At 44.0% G+C, this 17,425-nt stretch overlaps 1 protein-coding gene across 4 annotated transcripts in view; it reads right to left on the reverse strand.

The window, feature by feature from the left end:
• Positions 1-17,425, reverse strand: part of CCDC93 (coiled-coil domain containing 93) — a 107,586-nt gene that overhangs the window by 29,577 nt on the left and 60,584 nt on the right. For 2 of the 4 annotated variants that reach the window (XM_042243955.2, XM_042243954.2), the window contains 2 exons: positions 5,591-5,704; positions 1,755-1,817 (listed from right to left, as the gene is read on the reverse strand). In XM_042243955.2, the coding sequence (XP_042099889.1) occupies positions 1,755-1,817; positions 5,591-5,704 (177 nt within the window). Of the gene's footprint in view, positions 1-1,754; positions 1,818-5,590; positions 5,708-17,425 lie in introns of all 4 variants that reach the window. The other 2 variants (XM_027965027.3, XM_027965026.3) reach the window with 1 other exon arrangement.

Here is a 17,425-nt window from a genome sequence, read left to right on the forward strand (position 1 = left end):
GGGTAACACTGAGTGAGGTGGTAATCCTGTCTGCTGATGATCTGGTTTCTATTTCTGTTGTTTAGATGAGGCGTCCTGCACATGGTGCTACTGGTGGTTGGGTAATGCTGGGTCTTGTATTCAAGCGGTTTCCTTTGTGTGAGTTCTCATTATTTGATACTCCCTAGGGTTAGTTCTCTGGTTGTCTAGGGTCTTGGAGTCAGTGCTCCCACTCCAAAGGCTCAGGGCTTGATCTCTCTCCAAAGACCAGCCTAGATCCAATCTACCAAGAGGAATTTCACCCAAAATGAAAGGGCTTTTACTTGAGTTCCAAAAGCCAGTGCACAGGAACACAATGGAGATCTCTGACTCAGCAGAAACCGCCACCCTGCCCCCAGCCTGAGCCACGAGACCTTAGAAGGTAAACAGAAATACTGAGAGCTTGGATTCTTGGAAGAGCTTGGAAACTAAAGCTCAAGATATATTTGATCCAGTGTTTAGTACCAAAAGTGACTTGACAGCCACTTAGGATTTTATCAAGATGTTCTGCCTTGAATGTTTTCTAGACTGTTATACAAAGATGGGTCCATGACTTGGCACCTTTTAAGCCAGGACTGTGGAGTGTGCACAGGAAGACAGCAGCAGGGGTTCCACCAAGCTTCCCATCTAATCCGAAAGGATTGGAGTCACAGAACAGTGTAAAGAAAGCGGATGTGTCCAAATGCAACACAGGCATCTTTGGAAAGAATTTTTAAAAATTCCTCTAATTTGTTATCCTTATGCCTGCCTTCTCAAACATTCTGACAATAACTGAAGAGGCCAGTCCAGGTCAGAATCACAAAGCTTTGCCAGGTTTATAACAAGCCAGGGAACTAAGTGCTGCATACTGCTAGAGAAACAACCATTTTAAAAGTGCAAATTTCATGTGAAATTTAAAAAATAAAAAAATAGGGACTGCCTTGGCTTCAGAAATGTCTCTGAAGATCAGTCCCATTTCTACATGGTTCAGAAAGTACTAGGACCTCACAGGGATAGCTCTTGCCTGAGCACCAAAGTCACAGGGAGGAGAGCTTTTCAGACCTGGACAAGGACTAGCTTTCTGTAGAAACAGGGACGGAAATAGAAAGACCTAAACTCCCCTCATGCCAGAGCTGGCATCTTGTGTATTTGCTTTTCTCGCCTGGTTTCCTAGGTAATTGGAAGTGGTGGGTAAGCTATGCTGTGATGCTGATGGAGGACAGCACCACTGCAATCTGGGTTAGGAAATGGATCATGGGGTCAAAACAGACTTGCAACCCTCTTTTCCTCCAGAGACTCCCTCCCCCATTCTACCAGGAGATCTCTGGCAATTCTGAACAACAAATTATACCCTCTGTAGTTGTGTCATTTTACAGAAAGAGACCTTCTCACTCTCAAGGAATCCAGTGTTCTGGTACTTTCTCCAGCCTGTGGCTTGGGGAGCAGGAGTTATTTACCATGAATGATCTTCTGTGTTCTTTCACATGGCCACCCTGCTTGTCAGGCCCTCTGTCCTCAGGAAGCTTTCCTGAGCCTTGCAGCTCATGGCAATCTTCCCCTCCACCCAAGACCCTGATGGTTTAGAACATGGTAGCATGGATAAACATGTCTCGAGACATGCTACTGTGTGACTGTCCTTTGTCCAGATGGACCTGAGCCCCGAGAAAGACATCGTGACCCCTCCACACGGACTGATGATATGAGTGTGCAGGTCAATAATTCCCAACAAGACCCATGGAGGAAGGAAATCTGCTCACCTCTGTCAGGGTTTTCTTTTTTCCTTCATATTTGGCTTGTAGGTCAGTATGACTTGCCTGAAGCTGTAAATGAAAGATAAAAGACATTTGCTCTCATTTGATCCTCACAACAGCACAGATACTGGCAGTATCCATGTTTCACAGATGGGAAAATGGGAGCCCAGAAAGATTTAAGCTGAGCAAATGTGGACATTTTAGATTCAATTAGCACCAGCCATGTATCAGGTGATGTACTAGGTATTCTGCATGAATCCTAACAATGAATTCTTACATTCAATGGAAGAAGACATTATTCTTATTTAACAAATGAGAAAGTAAAGATTCAGAAGAGGTAAATCATTCAAGTTTATAGTTGATAACTGATAGAGCTTAGATTCAAATTCAGGTCTGAGTTTACTATATGGCTACAATCAATTCAGTTAATGGACATGCTGGTTCATAGGATACAAACTGCACTTAAGTACTCAAGAATCTAACATAGAATTTGTGTGTGCATGCTCAGTTGCTCAGTGTGCGACTCTTTGCAACCCCATGAACTGAAGCCCACCAGGCTCCTCTGTCCATGGGATTTCCCAGGCAAGAATACTGGAGTGAGTTACCATTTCATACTCCAAGGGATTTTCTCAACCCAGAGATTGAATCCGCCTCTCTCACGTCTCCTGCATTGGCAGGGGGATTCTTTACCACTGTGCCACCTGGGAAGTCCTAGCATAAAATCTGACAGGAAGGCAAATAATGTCAGATTGGAGAAAGGAGTCAGGACTTCAATGAAGAGAAAGAAGGTGAATTACATTTACTGCTCAAAATCACACAATCATAAACTTACATCTCAAAAATGTCATTTCCCTTTTCTTTACCAAAAAAGGTGTATCCCATGCTGTCTATGAACTTTTACAGATATCCGAAAACATTCTATTCAAAACTCAAAGGGTTTGTACATTTCTACTTTTGGAAAGGGGATGTGGTAGAAAACCAGTTAGACTCATCAAACACTTCAGTTGTTACCTGCATACAAATTAACAATGAGAAATTATATCTTATATCTCAACAATTATTTCAAAATAACTCAGCCCATTAAAAAATACATATTCATTTACTTACTGGCCACGCCATGCTGCCTGTGAGACTATTAGTTCCCCAACCAGAGATTGAACCCAGGCCCTGGAAGATAGAGCAAGGAGTCCTACCCACAGGACCTCCAGGGAACTTTCAACTCAGCCCATGTAGGAGTCTGTAAGTGACCTATTAGAATTACATCATCTACAGATGTAGTTAGAATTAAACCACCTACACCATCATTACTCCTAAATTGGGCTCTGGGTTACCCGTCTTCATGACTGACGCATTTCCAGCCAGGCCTCTCAGGAAGCCATCACAAGCAGAGGGCAGGAGAGATAACGGCAGGGGAAGCTGGGAGTTCTGGCCTCTTACTTTGCAAAGGGAGCCATCTGTGCAATGGCCTCCTACTAAACTATCTGTATCACTGGGGGATGACAGCATTTCTGGAGAAAGTTGTTTTTCTCTTGAAATCCTAATGGTTTAACTCTGGAAGCTCCAGGAAGAGATCCTGCCATTTCCCACCTGTTTCACCCACCTTCCTGCACCACCCCCCAACCCTGTACCCACCCACCCATCCAACATTTACCCAAGGTTCTGTTCAAATGAAGTGTACGGCAGAAGACAAAGAACACAGCACAAACCTTGCCCCTTAAGTTGCTAAACCAGTAAGCTGAGGATTAAAGTATGAGAAGAGCTTGGTCAGAGACAGGCCTGGGGAAGCCAAGGAAAGAGTCATCTTGCTCATCAAGGAAGGCCTCACCAACAAAGACCCAAGGGGGCTGGATCCTGGCAGGGAAGTAGGAACTTGCTAAGGAAGGGAAGATTCTTCTCTTCTCTTTGAGTAACTAAACTAATAAGAGCTTCCTTCATCTTTTCTCTAACAGGAACTGTCCCAGTAGCTTAGCTAAGTTTTTGTCTTGCTGGAGTCCTCCATGATTCTCCCACCTCCATCCTCTTATTCATCAGGAACCCCTATACTGACCCCCCAACACTTAGCCCACTGGTTAACACCTCCTTTGGGTCCTCTCTCCTCAATCTCAGGTTTCTTGTCAGTTAGCTACTAGCTACCTTCCTGTTCTCTGCCTTTACAGCATATCCCCCTGTTGGACCATGAGATGTTCTGCATTCCTTCCCTTACTGTACTCCTCCTCCCATTTCTCTGTGGCCTAAGACTCGCTCTGTGGCTCCCATCACTAAGGCTGCAGGGGTATCCCAGTTGCCTTCGATCTACAGGACCTTACAGGAGATCATCTCGGATTTAAAGAGTCTGGATTTTCTCACATACCATTATGTGTAGAAGTGTAAACTAGTAAAATAATTGGTGAATAATTTGACAGTTTCTAGAAAAACTGAAAATGCATATATTTTTTGATCCAGCAATTCCAGTTCATAAAATCCATTTTACAGAAATATTTATATATTTGCAAAAAGATGACTGTACAAAGATGTTCATCATAGCATAAACTTACAACTGGGAAAAAAACCCTGGGAAAAAACCCTCATGAAAAGAGGAACAGGTTAAATAAGCCATAGCACATATGTACCATGTCACACTAGGCAGCATCAGAAAGAAGGAGGTAGACCTATATGCTCCGGTCTTGGCTCTGCCGTTAACAAGCTGTGTGACCACAGGCAAGACTACTTCACTTCTCTGTGTCTCAGCTTCCTTGTAAATGAGAATAATAATAGTTCCTCCTTCACAAGGATGTTATGCGAACTGAATGAGTTAATTATGAAAAGTACTTTGTAATTACTCTAAAAAAAATAGTCCTTTATAGCCATTACTGAGAGATACATGTGATAAAATGAGTGAAAATCAAACTCAGTTTTTATAAACCAAACAACCCCCCTTCCCCAGCTGAATGAGCAGATTTAAGACCTTGCAAAGCCTAGAAAAGTGGGTTGCTTTAAGGAGCGGGACTGGACGAGTACCAGGAGAGTTTCATTTTTATCTTCATACAGTTCCATAGTAGCTGGTTTATTTACAGGGAACTTGGATTATCCCTATAATCTTAAAAAGGTGCCTGAAGCATTTAAATTGATAAAGACACAGAAAAAAGTGATGGCATATGTCTTCCCATCACTACCTCCAGACCCTGAGAGCAGAGATCATAACTTGTTTTTCTTTCACCACCATGGCCTATTTCAGTGCTCGGCACAGTGGTGCTCAGCTAATCTGTGTGAATTAACTAATGCTCTTCTTGCCCTGTGATCTTCTTTTAGAGCAGAGGTTGGGAAATGTTCTCTGTGAAGACCAGGTAGGAAAATATTTTAGGTTTTGTAGATCTCAATTCTCCCACTGAAGCTTGAAAAGTAGCCACAGAAAATATGTAAACAAATGCATATGCATATATTTCAAAAAACTATTAATATTCACAATAACAGGCTTCCCAGGTAGCTCAGTGGTAAAGAATTTGCCTGCCAATGCAGGAGACACAGGTTCAGTTCCTGAGTTGGGAAGATCCCTGATGTAGGAAATGGCAACAACCCATTCCAGTATTCTTGCCTGGAAAATTCCATGGACAGGGGAGACTGGCAGACTACCATTCGTGGGGTTGCAAAGAGTTGGACATGACTGAGTGATTGGCATGCATGCATGCATGCATTACAAAAACAGGTGGAGGCTGGATTGCCCAAGGGCCAGATTACATCGATCCCCTGTTCTACAGCCTCCTTTGATCATTCTGACACAGAGATCTTGACTCCTTGTTAGTTTCTCCCTTCTTGAAGAATGGCTTTATTTTACTAGAATGAAATTATGAAAAGAAAACACCAACCTCTTCCAGTTGTTTGGTCTTCTGCAGAATCTGCTTGTTCAAGGAAATGACTTTTCGCCGATGTAGTTGGGAGATTCCTAACTTTTCTGGACTTTCTTCAGCTGACAGTTCAGACTGCTATGGGAAAAAAAAACAGAGGAACCAAAGGATTTAATTAGCTCACCTCAGTGGGCTAATCAGCCCGCCTCATCTGGGAGAACACTGCTGGGCAGGTGTCCACAACCAAGCCCATGGGGCCCCCAGGGGTCCTGTGTAAAACTCACTCCAGAGGAGACTGTGACACAATGATCAAAGGCCATATGGAGAGAATCTACATTTCTGGCAAAGCAAACAGCATGTGCAGAAGCATAGGGATATATAATGGGTTAAGCTGATAATCACATAAGTAATAGGATCTCAAATATGAAGAAAAACACAGTCATCTTAATATCTACTTGAGATTATTCTGGAGCTATCAAAAATGATGAACTGATTCACTTTCATCAAAGTATTATAAGTACATGGTTAAAGAGTTTAACCATTCAGTAGCACTTATAATGAAAAGAAACAGCATTTCAAAGTATTCCCTCATCCATGGGACAATGTGTTATTTCTATTCTTCTGGTGTTCACAGAGGATGGATTTGAAAGGGGTGAGTGTTGCTGAGAGAGACCAGGATAAAGGTCCTGAAACTGTGTAAAATGATGAGGGGATGAAGAAGAAGGGCTGGACAGGACATAGAGACTGTCAGGACTGGAGGGGAGGAAGGGAGAGAGTTCTGGTTGGGGTGATAAGATGAATGTAGCAACAATACCAAGAAACCACGCACACAAGGGGGCAGATGGCCACTTGGAGGCAGCTTGGCGCAGATGATCAAAACAAACACTTGGCTCAAGACACCAGAGGGAAGCCCCAGGAAGAAGAAACAGGAAAGATGACCCTATTCCAAGAGAAGTCCTTAAAACCTGTCTCGGGTGATCACAGAATAGATAGCTTCATTCACCTGCCAATGAACACCCATTATAGCCGCACTGCCTTCTTTACTGGAAACATCCCAATTCCAAGCTAATCACTGGTCTAAAGCTCAAGAGCAACAAAACTATTTGAATATTTGATTCTCTGTGGATGTTTTAACAGTGATCATAAGTTTGAAAGTTATGGGGAAGAGACAGAAATGTGAAAAGGAGGAACTGGATGGTACAGTCACCATTTATATTGGTTAAGAATTTCCCTGAATAATTCAGAGGCACCTTTAACAGACGATGAGTGTTTTTGCTGCTTAACGACTCTGGAGGTGGGAGACAACCAGCTGGATGTGGCTGCCTAAAATGGCAAGAAACATCATTTTCCATCTTGTGAGCAGGGAGGCCGTAGAGGAAACAGAAAAAATAAGCATTTGGTATTACAGCACAGCTAGCCCTGACACCTGAAATTTTGGAAAATGTCAACTAACATACTCCAGCTTATCTGAATTTCTTCAAATTGGAGTTAACTTTTAAAAATGTAACATTGGGCACATTAAGATATTTACCACTTGTAGTCTACGGAAGAACTATTTCTGAAAATTACAAAAAAGGGGGGGAGGAGGAAAGAGCACTCCTTGATTTTCAAGCCACTTGTCAGAAACATAATTATAATTAATTATATCTTGGGCTTTGCAGGTGGCTCAGTGGCAAAGAATCCACCTGACAAAGCAGGAGATGCAGGAATCAGGGGTTCAATTCCTGGGTCAGGGATTCCCTGGAGAAGGAAGCGGCAACCCACTCCAGTGTTCTTGCCTGGAAAATTCCACGGATGGAAAAAGCCTGAAGGGCTGCAGTCCATAGCGTCGGACGTGACTGAGCAACTGAGCATGTACACATACAATCTCACCAGTTGTATCTCCTCCACTTTGACTGCATCATCCTGAACTAAGTTATCAATTTGTCCACTTAGCTTGTTACGTATTTAGTAGCTTTCTTCTTAATTTCAGATTTGGGTTTTAACCTTCGTCTTAGATTCCTTGATACTGACTTCCAAAATGTCACTGGCATATCCTCGGAGCATTTTATTCAGTACTTTACTAGCAGATTTACACAAACCTTCTATCTCATGGTTAATCGATATCTGAAATGGAATTAACTCCCCAACACAGGGACTACGCCCATGGTGTGTCTCTAGGTTTGACGTCAGGATGCCTTGACTGCCCTGACCACCTCCGACTGTCCTTTTGCCTCTGGATCAGGCCAAGCTATGAGCAAGCGGGCTGCAGGGTATCCCCATCTCAGTCACCTCCCAGTAAGGCTTTCTCCAGGCTGCAGGGGTGAGGGGGTAGGGATGTACACATCCAGTGCTATTCTGTACCTGGCATGAGTTGGATGATGTTTCCAACTCTCAGCATGCTTTCCTGCTGGTAAACTGCTTTTATGGCCACAGTCCCGACTACAATTCCCACCTAGCTTTCACACCCTCTTATCAGTGTACCTGGCAACAAACACAGCCTTGTTGGAAACTGTGCCTTTGACACTTTCAAGAAACTTTCTTACAGGAACATCAGTAGCTATCCTGCTATGTGGAAAGAGGACTTTCAGGCTCACTGGCTCTCCTGCTCTCTCACTTTAAATTTTTAGTCACATGGTTCTTTAAGATCCTTTCAGGGTTCTTTGAAGTCAAAATCCTTTCCACAATGATACTAAGACACAATTTTTTTTCTCTCATTCTCTCATGCTCATACATTGAAAATTTCCAGCTGCTATATGGTATCACTGCTCTGATGCTAATGTGTAAAACATTTATCATTATTATTTGCAAGTGAATTAATATGTAAGCTTTTAGGACCTCCTTGAATCCCAGGGACAGCGGAGCCTGATAGGCTGACGTCTGTGGGGTCGCAAAGAGTCGGACACGACTGAAGTGACTTAGCAGTAGCAGCAGCAGTAATTTTTAGCTTCCCAGGTGGCTCAGTGGGAAAGAATCTGCCTACTAATGCAGGAGACTCAAGAGATGCAGGTTTGATCCCTGGGTCAGAAAGACTCCTAGGAGTAGGAAATGGCAACCTACTCCAGTATTCTTGCCTGGAAAATCCCATGGACAGAGAAGCCTGGTGGGTCACAGTCCACAGGGTCACAAAGAGTTAGACATGACTGAGTGAATGAACATGCAGTAACTTTTAAGAGTTCGTACAGGCTCTTGAAACTAAAAATTTTGAGCCCTGTTACTTTAAGGGGCCTAGCTAACTCACTGACTGGCACAGCCTCACTAACACAGCTCTACCAGTGCAGTGGGCCCATCTGTAACACCAAGAGGGGACAGTTTTCTGATTCCACTTTTACTAGACAACTGCTTCAAACCAATCAGAGAGAAAATATTTGTAGTTCACAGAAAGGATGCTCAAGTCTCCATACAAACTTACTATTAAACAACTCTCACAACAGTGTATGTTCCAAGCAAAAATGGGCTTTCAAAATCCTTTCTCTTGTTGCTAGGTAAGCAATTCTCATTGCTCTGTGCAGTCCCTTAAATTTGCATCTGCAAAGCATTCATGTCAGGATATTAAGTGCCATTTCCACATCTGACATTTCTCCAGTGCAATTAAAATGAACAATATGCACATGAACAAGCTCACAGTACATATAAATTTGCCAATTCCTCCATTTGCCTAAGTCTAGAGATGGTGCTATGCAAACTTCTTTGTTTAATGGGAAGTTAGTTTTAGAACAGAAAAAATCATTTATTCTAGAGCTGAATTGAAGATAATTCTTAATCTAGTCAACAGAAAGCTGATTGTTCTCTATTTGAAACACACTTTCTGTGTTAAGTAACTGAAAATTTTCATTTCTTTCAAATACCCTCCTCAAAACCCAAAGAACTAGACCAAGTCTCTGAAACAGTATGGCTCATTTGACATTCTGTTCACTGAGTCTTCTCAAAAGAAAACTGGAACTGACCAAGCTGGATCTTAAAGGATGAGACTACACTGGACAGATGGAGAATAGAAGGGGCTTTATAGTAAATCCTCGACAGAAAAAAACTAAGTTCTTGGGGTAAGTTAACTGATTTCTACTTGAAAAGCCCACTGTCTCTCAAAGAATGCCAACCACCTATAAATATTCCATTTGTGTTTACATTAGAGCAAGGGCTAAAATGCCAATCTAATTTTGTTCAACAATTTCAGATTAAGAACGTGCTTTCAAAATGACAGGGTGGATTAAGATGGCATCTAGTGCAGATTCAGTGTTTTCTAATAACTGACAGATGTTTGCAGCTTCTATTCTAAGGGGAACCAGATATAAATGTCATTCAATAATATTAGTCCAGTTCAACATAGTAAATTCCTAAGAGAAACAAAAAATGATTACTTTAGCTAAAACTACATACTTTCATAATGGAAGACACCCAAAGGGTCATATCTACACATCTACCTTCCTAAGTAAACTCCAGGAGTTGGAGATGGACAGGGAGGCCTAGAGTGCTGCAGTCCATGGCGTCGCAGAGTCGGACATGACTGAACAACTGAATTGAACAGAACCTTCCTGATACAGGAATCTCTCCTATGTCCCACCATTAAAATATGGCCACTAAAGCTGTCAATAATAAGGGATCCCTAAAAAAATGAGGGGTCCCTATATCAAGAAGATGCCACAAATTCTCCATACTGAGCAGATGAATTTCTGCTCAGATGAACCCTGTTCATCAGGGTTGTTGGACCCTGATGAACCCTCCCACTGAAAACATGTAAACAGGCAATATAAAATATTTATTTTTTAATCTTAAAAAAATCTGTGAGCTACAAAGGATGTAAGAAATCCTAGAAAGCCAAAAAGTGAAAGTGAGAATCCAGGAGGTAGGTGTACCCATGGAGGCTGGCTTTTTTCTTGAATGTGTGAGTGAAGTTGCTCAGTCGTGTCCAACTCTTTGGGATCCCACGGACTGTAGCCTAACAGGCTCTTCCGTCCATGGAATTTTCCAGGCAAGAGTATTGGAGTTGGTTGTCATTCCTTCTCCAGAGGATCTTCCTGCCCCAGGGATCAAACCCAGATCTCCCACATTTCAGGCAGATGCTTTACTGTCTGAGCCACCAGGGAAGCCCTTTTTCGTGAGAGTATTTGCCAAAACCAATTGATCTCAAGCTTTGATTTTTAGAATTCAACAACTGCTTTGCATAATCCTCGGCACAGATGTAGGAAGGAAAAAAGTCTGCAATCAGATCTTGTTAGAACGGATTTGCCCTTGTGCAGTTCTATAACCTAAACGCACACACTACCTAAATGATACCAAAAACCTACTACATGCACAATGGGCCTGAGCTGGGTATGCCCAGGTGCACGTAAGAGCAAAAGAAAATCCTCTCTGGAAGAACAGAGCTCCAATTCCAGGTCTCAATAGAGAAATGTCCAAGCAGAATGAACTCACAGTCAAAAATCAAAAGCACACCCAATGTCATGAGCAAGTCAGCAGAAACGAAGAGCAGAAACAGACATGCAAACTCAAACATACATGCTCATTTCTCCCTGAAGCCACAGAGATAAAATATAATCACTCTCATATAACAGTTCAAGTTTTCTAATACAGAAGCATTCCAAGCTTTACAAGAAGATGTCAGCTCCTTTCACCATCTTGGCTGCTCTCCCTTGGACATACCCTAGCTCATAATCCTGTTCAAGCATTCCTGATGGAATCTGAGCATGGCAGACTGGGATGGGACCACCCACTTTCCCTTATCTACATTCTACTCCCATTAATGAAACAGCATACATAAATGTGCTTTTCAATATTCTTGACTCCCACTAATGAAATCCCATGAATTTCAAAGACCCATATTCATGCAGCCTTGGTGAGTTTTTGAAGCACAAGTCTGGGCCCCAAGGTGAGCAGAGGCATGTACAAAACCCCAAACATCCCATTTTTACCCACACAAGCTAATGTCAGGTCAGATGGCATGCTCATCAAATCCTGAATTGGTATAACTTATTTTTCTGAAATAAGAGAGTTCATGCTTACTTAAAAAAAAATAAACTTAATAGTTTGGGCTTAAAATTTCAATCCAAGATATTTTTGAATGTTGATTCCACTCTCTCATGTATTAGTCACCTATTCTTTTCTAGCTTTAAATGACACTTAAATCAGATGAAGCTGATTCCTATGTCTTCATCCAAATTGCTGAAGAACCTGAAAGGGTATAAGCTATATAGGCTGTGTGGCTTGGGACAATCCCATCAGGCCAATTCATTAGCTAATACCACAATACCATTCTCTGCACTGTTAGTTTTTGCATATTCCATAACAGTCAGAATTTAGGAAATCCTGGAGCAGTTCTGAGACATAAACATATTATTAGTATCATTCTTTCCAGATTTACAGGGTTTTTTTTTTTGGATTGTTGTTTAGTTGCTAAGTTGTATCTGACTCTTTTGCAACCCCATGGACTGTAACCTGTCCATGGAATTTCCCAGGCAAGAATACTAGAGTAGGTTACCTTTTCCTTCTGCAGCAGATCTTCTCAACCCAGGGATCTTCTGCATTGGCAGGTGGAGTGTTAACCACTGAGCCACCTGGGAAATTTCTTCATCTCTAAATTTGGATTGGTTTAAATCTCTCTCACCACTTTGTTTCATCAACTAACCTTTACTCAGATCCTATTACATGTAGGACAAAGTGTTAGGCATTTGGAACGTGGAAAAAGACACAAACCTCATCTCTGGACCCTCACAGTCTAGTCAGGTAATACCTGCTCATTTATAAATAAAGGTGTTGTACCTGCCACCTTCTCCCCAAGCCTTCACTGTTTCAGAGAAAGAGAGAGTTTTGCATGGTCTTCTGGTTTCTTCTTCCTGCCTTCCTTTCTTTTTCCTTTCCTCCAACAAATGTTTATGAAAACCCCATTATGGCAAAGGTGATACACAATGCTCCCAGCTCTGGTTGACAGCATGCATTCTAGTCCTGGGAAAGAGGCAGAGACAAATGAAATAGTGCCTTGTGAGCAGTGCTACGAAGAAGACAACAGGAGCTGATCCACACATCAGAGGATCCATAGGAGGGAGTTACCCGTAATGGCTATGGGTGAGTCTCCACCGAGGCTGATGGACGACTGGAAGAGGCTTCTGCTGAGTGTTATGATTGGCCAAGCGGAAGAGTGGTTAAGAATCAGCCTGCAAGGCAGGAGATGTGGACTTGATCCCTGGGTTAGGAACATTCTCTAGAGAAGGAAATGGCAACCCACTCCAGTATTCTTGGCTGGAAAGTTCCATGGACAGAGGAGCCTGGTAGGCTGTGGTTTACAGTCACAAGAGTTGGATGTGACTGCGCACAGCATACACACATGATGGGTTAGGCGACAGAAACACAGAGATGGAAGATGAAATCCTGGCCTTCCAGAAGTTTACAGATTTAGAATATGACCAGTCTAGTACCTGTGACCTTATGTGAAGAAATGGAGTCTAGGAGGAAAGGGTTTAAAAAAATCCCTCCCTTGCCAGCCCTCATCACCCTGATTCCAACCTGGGTTCTTCTGTGTCGCAGTAGCAGGGCCCCAAGAGGGCAGCTCCTCTCCTGTATCCTGCATGCCACTGTCGCTAGAAAAATGGTTTTTCTTTTTGGGTGGGGATAGGCGATGAGATCAGAAACATTCACACCTAAGCTTATCAGAAGTCACACTGGCTCTAGTTCAGGACAGACTGTCTAGAAGAGTCAGGGACTCCTGGTTGTTTAGCATCCCGTGACCTTCTCTGACTCAGCCAAGGTCCTGGGGACTGGTATCTGCACCCAGTCCCTAGCCCTCTTGAACAATCACTTTCCATTTCACCTCAGTTGGGTATAATTTTAAAGTCATCCATTCTGTCTATTAACAGGAGAAAAGTTCAGTATCAAAAATACCCAACTGTCACTTCTCTTTGGGCAGGTACTGACATTTCGACTGGCAACACCAATCAAGTAGCAAACGGCTACTTGATTTGAAAACATGAATTACATTATTCCATAATTCTTTTTACAGGCTGATTGACTTCTACCCAGGGGCTCCTCAGGGGAGCACCATGCCTCAGTGAGAATTTATAACGCTATCCCTGTCCTTATACCTGACACTGCCTGGAACATAGTACTGCTCAGTAGATGTTTGCTGAAGAAAAAGATCATTCCATCTAAGGGGTTAATTATGTCAGCTGTCTGGCAGGAAAGAAATCATGCTGAAGACTTAAAATACCTATAAATTATAGCAACTTTCTTTATTTCGAGAAGACTTTGTAACACTAATTGGAAATACAACATCAGAGCAGAGAAATAAGAGCATGAAGAGGGCAGATGACATATTAGCCATTGATTCTCGCGGGTCAATGCCATCCAGTGTAGTGAGATGGAATCCCTAAGGACCTTCTGTGAACACAAGCTCCTGGCAGTACAGCCATCATGAATACCCAGCACCCTCTGGTTTAGTAACAGCGATGCCCTGCCTTTGGGGAATCACTGTTTCCTATCCTCTCTCTTGTTCCAGAGGGACTGTCGATCAACAAGCCCACCTCCTGGCCAGAGCAACTGGCTGAGGAGTATGTGACCTGACCTGTAACCAACAAGTGAAAGTGAAAGTCCCTCAGTCGTGTCTGACTCTTTGCAACCCCATGGACTATACAGTCCATGGAATTCTCCAGGCCAGAATACTGGAGTGGGGAGCCTTTCCCTTCTCCAGGGGATCCTCCCAACCCAGAGATAGAACTCAGGTCTCCTGCACTGCAGGCAGATTCTTTACCAGCTCAGCCACAAGGGAAGCCTGTAACCAACAAAAGAGAAGCCCTTCTTAGGACTTCACCCACAGATGTGGGAGGGTGCTGGAGACTGCAACAGTCTGTGGTGAGGCCCCCCAGGCGACAGACAGGGATGCAGAGTGAAGCAAGTTTTCAAGGGCAAAGAGAGATGACAAGGCAGGTGAGTCCCTGGGACCCCTGCTTTCATGGACACCCCCACCTCCTGTTACGAGAGCTGAAAAGGCTCTTTTTTGCTAGGATTTCTATCACTTGCAACCAAAAGGCTCCTAGAAGGCTACTCTCGAGGTGAATGAGTGACAGAACTTTTGGCAATTTTCTCGGCTGGCTGTGCCATGCAGAGCGAACGTGACCATGGTTGAGGGGCACAAACCTACTCGAATGCAGCCCACACCCACCAACGTGGCTGTCTGCTTTCTTCAGAGGAGACTTTCCTTCTGCTGGGTCTTTATATGCGCATCCCTGACCAGACCATGGCCATTACCTCCCTGTGGTTACATCCAGGTCCTAATCACCTAAGGAGATGCCCCAAATGCTCTTGAAAAATAAAATTTCAAGACAGAATACAGGCTTCTGATGAACTGCCAGAGAACCGTTCTCAGAATCAAAAGGTCAGAAGTAATTTGTGTCAGAATTTCTTAATTGCTGGACAGGAAAACATTTCAAAACCTACTGAGAAAAAGAATTCCTTCTAAAAATAAGTCTCCTGATGACCCAAAATGCCTCATCTTAGAGTAAGGTTGAGACGTTGACAGTCTTCTGGCTAGGATATTACACTCTGGAGAGGTGGATGAGAACATTTCAGTGTGGTATTTTCCAGTGATATCAAAAACCACTCACATACTCCAAATAGAAAATTCCACAGTTTTCAGTAGCTTAGGTGCAACTGTGTGTGAGCGCTTGGGCTGCGTCATTTTCCTTTTTACTTGCTTCTGTGGTTAGTTTCCAACATGACCTGGCCTCTTCACTCCACTCAGCCCAAGGTGGGCGGTTAGACACTGGGAGAGCCTAAAGATGCTTTGTCACTGAAACAAGCCTGGGAGGCAGACACTAAGGACGGTCAAGGAGGCTGCCCTCTGAGCACACTGTCCTGCCACAGAGACTGGTTTCAAAGTCAGCAGGCATGTATGCAAACCTGGGACTTATTAGCTACATGGTAGTGGACAAATTTCCACTGATCTTAGTTCCATTTCCTAAATAGATACATTGTCACATGCTTATGTATTGAGTACCAACTCTGCCAGGTGTTTGGTGAGGCTCCAACATTATAGAGAACAGTAAAATGTGATCCAATCTACATAGGTAAAAGTGAACGTATTATTTACTGAGTCATTACTCAGTCATTAGCCCAGCAGGCTCCTCTGTCCACGGGATTTCCCAGGCAAGCATACTGGAGTGGGTTGTCATTCTCTTCTTCAGGGGATCTTCCGGACCCAGGGATCGACCTTGGTCTCCTGCATTGCAGGCGGATTCCTTACCATCTGAGCCACCAGGAAAGAGGAGAAGGGGGTGACAGAGGATGAGTCAGTGATAGTATCACTGACTCAACGGACATGAGTTCGAGCAAACTCCAGGAGATGGAGAGGACAGAGGACAGGCGTGCTGCAGGCCATGGGGTTGCAAAGAGTGAGACATGACTCTAAACAACGATAACAATGTACACATAAATAGGTTAACTTCAATTGCATACTGAGTAAGTATAATGACGGAAGGAGGCAGAGGATTATAAGCAAAGAGGCAACATGCTCTTTTGAAAATTAAATAAGAAAATAGTATAAAAAGTATTTGGAATGGAAATTGATAAAGACAGTGGAGAAGGAAGACATGGAATTTACCTCCTCCGTGAATCGTCAAAAATACACTTATATATGGAACAGTTCCTACTGAAAACTAACTGGGAAGTGGAAGTAAGGTCTGTAAGAAAAATCCACATGTAATCAGGCAGGAGGGATTCCTCGGTGGCTCAGCGGTAAAGAATCCGCCTGCCGATGCAGGAGATGCAGATTCGATCCCTGAGTCAGGAAAATCCTCTGGAGAAGGAAATGGCAACATACTCCAGTATTTTTGCCTAGAGAATCCCATGGACAGAGGAGCCTGGCAGGTTACAGTCCATGGGGTCACGAAAGAGTTGGATACAACTTAGTGACTAAACAACAACAAATCAGGTAGGAAGGGAAGAAAAGTGATCAGGTCAGGTCCCCTAGAAGGGAACGTAGAGGAAAGGGGAGATCACACAAGTGGAGATCCGTCCCAGGGAGTGAGCACTTCAAGCTTGTGTTGGGTTCCTCATGGTCTGGGGTCCAGCACACGGAAGATGAGCCCCCTGAGCTGACTAGAGGGCCAATGGGACTAACAGGAGGGCTGTGGCAAGCCTAGACTGTGCTTGTGAGAAGCACATCTGCTTGCTCTCAGGGCAGAGTGGAGGGTGGACTGAGGACTGCTCCAGTGGCAGCCCGGTTTCCTACAACCGCCCTGGCATATGCCCCAGCCTGAGACAAGCAAACGCCCCAGCCTCACTCATTTCATACTACAGCTCCATAAGGGGCTGAGGGTTGTCATGACTGAGGTGAGAGCCCAGCCACTGCTGGCACTCACTTGGGCAGCGCATCAGAAGCAGCCCCAATCTCTGATGGCGCCCAGGCCCCACAGCCTGCAGTCTGATCAAGACTGAGAACCCACACGGGTCCCCATGTGTCCTGTGACACGGCTCTATGACATGGCAGGGGAGGCAGAGGCTGGGGGCAGTGATTGGCTCTGAGGGACAACAGAAGACCTGGACCCAAAGCCGTCTGAATAGGGTGGGGGCAGCCTTTGGTGGTGCTTGCACAGGTGGCACTTGGGAGGCAGCCCTGGCCTCTGTCTATGGCTGGCCCACCATAGCCTGCAACCTATCTTGAGCTGAGAGCCCACAGAGGCTCCTCTTGCTCCAGCACTGCTCCCCTGTCAGAAGCATGGGTCTCAGCGCCAAGAAAGGGAGAAGCACACACTTAAAGGGAACAGTTAGCTTGGAGTCAGCCCTCAGGGCTTCTGTTTCAGCAACTGGGGATCTATCCCTGTTCCTGACACAGCAGTAATGGGCACTGAGCAGACGGGAAGCTTTAGCTTACAACTGGCTCCAACTCAAGCC

Source organism: Ovis aries, chromosome 2, assembly GCF_016772045.2.
Source record: "Ovis aries strain OAR_USU_Benz2616 breed Rambouillet chromosome 2, ARS-UI_Ramb_v3.0, whole genome shotgun sequence".
Taxonomy (NCBI): Eukaryota; Metazoa; Chordata; class Mammalia; order Artiodactyla; family Bovidae; genus Ovis; species Ovis aries.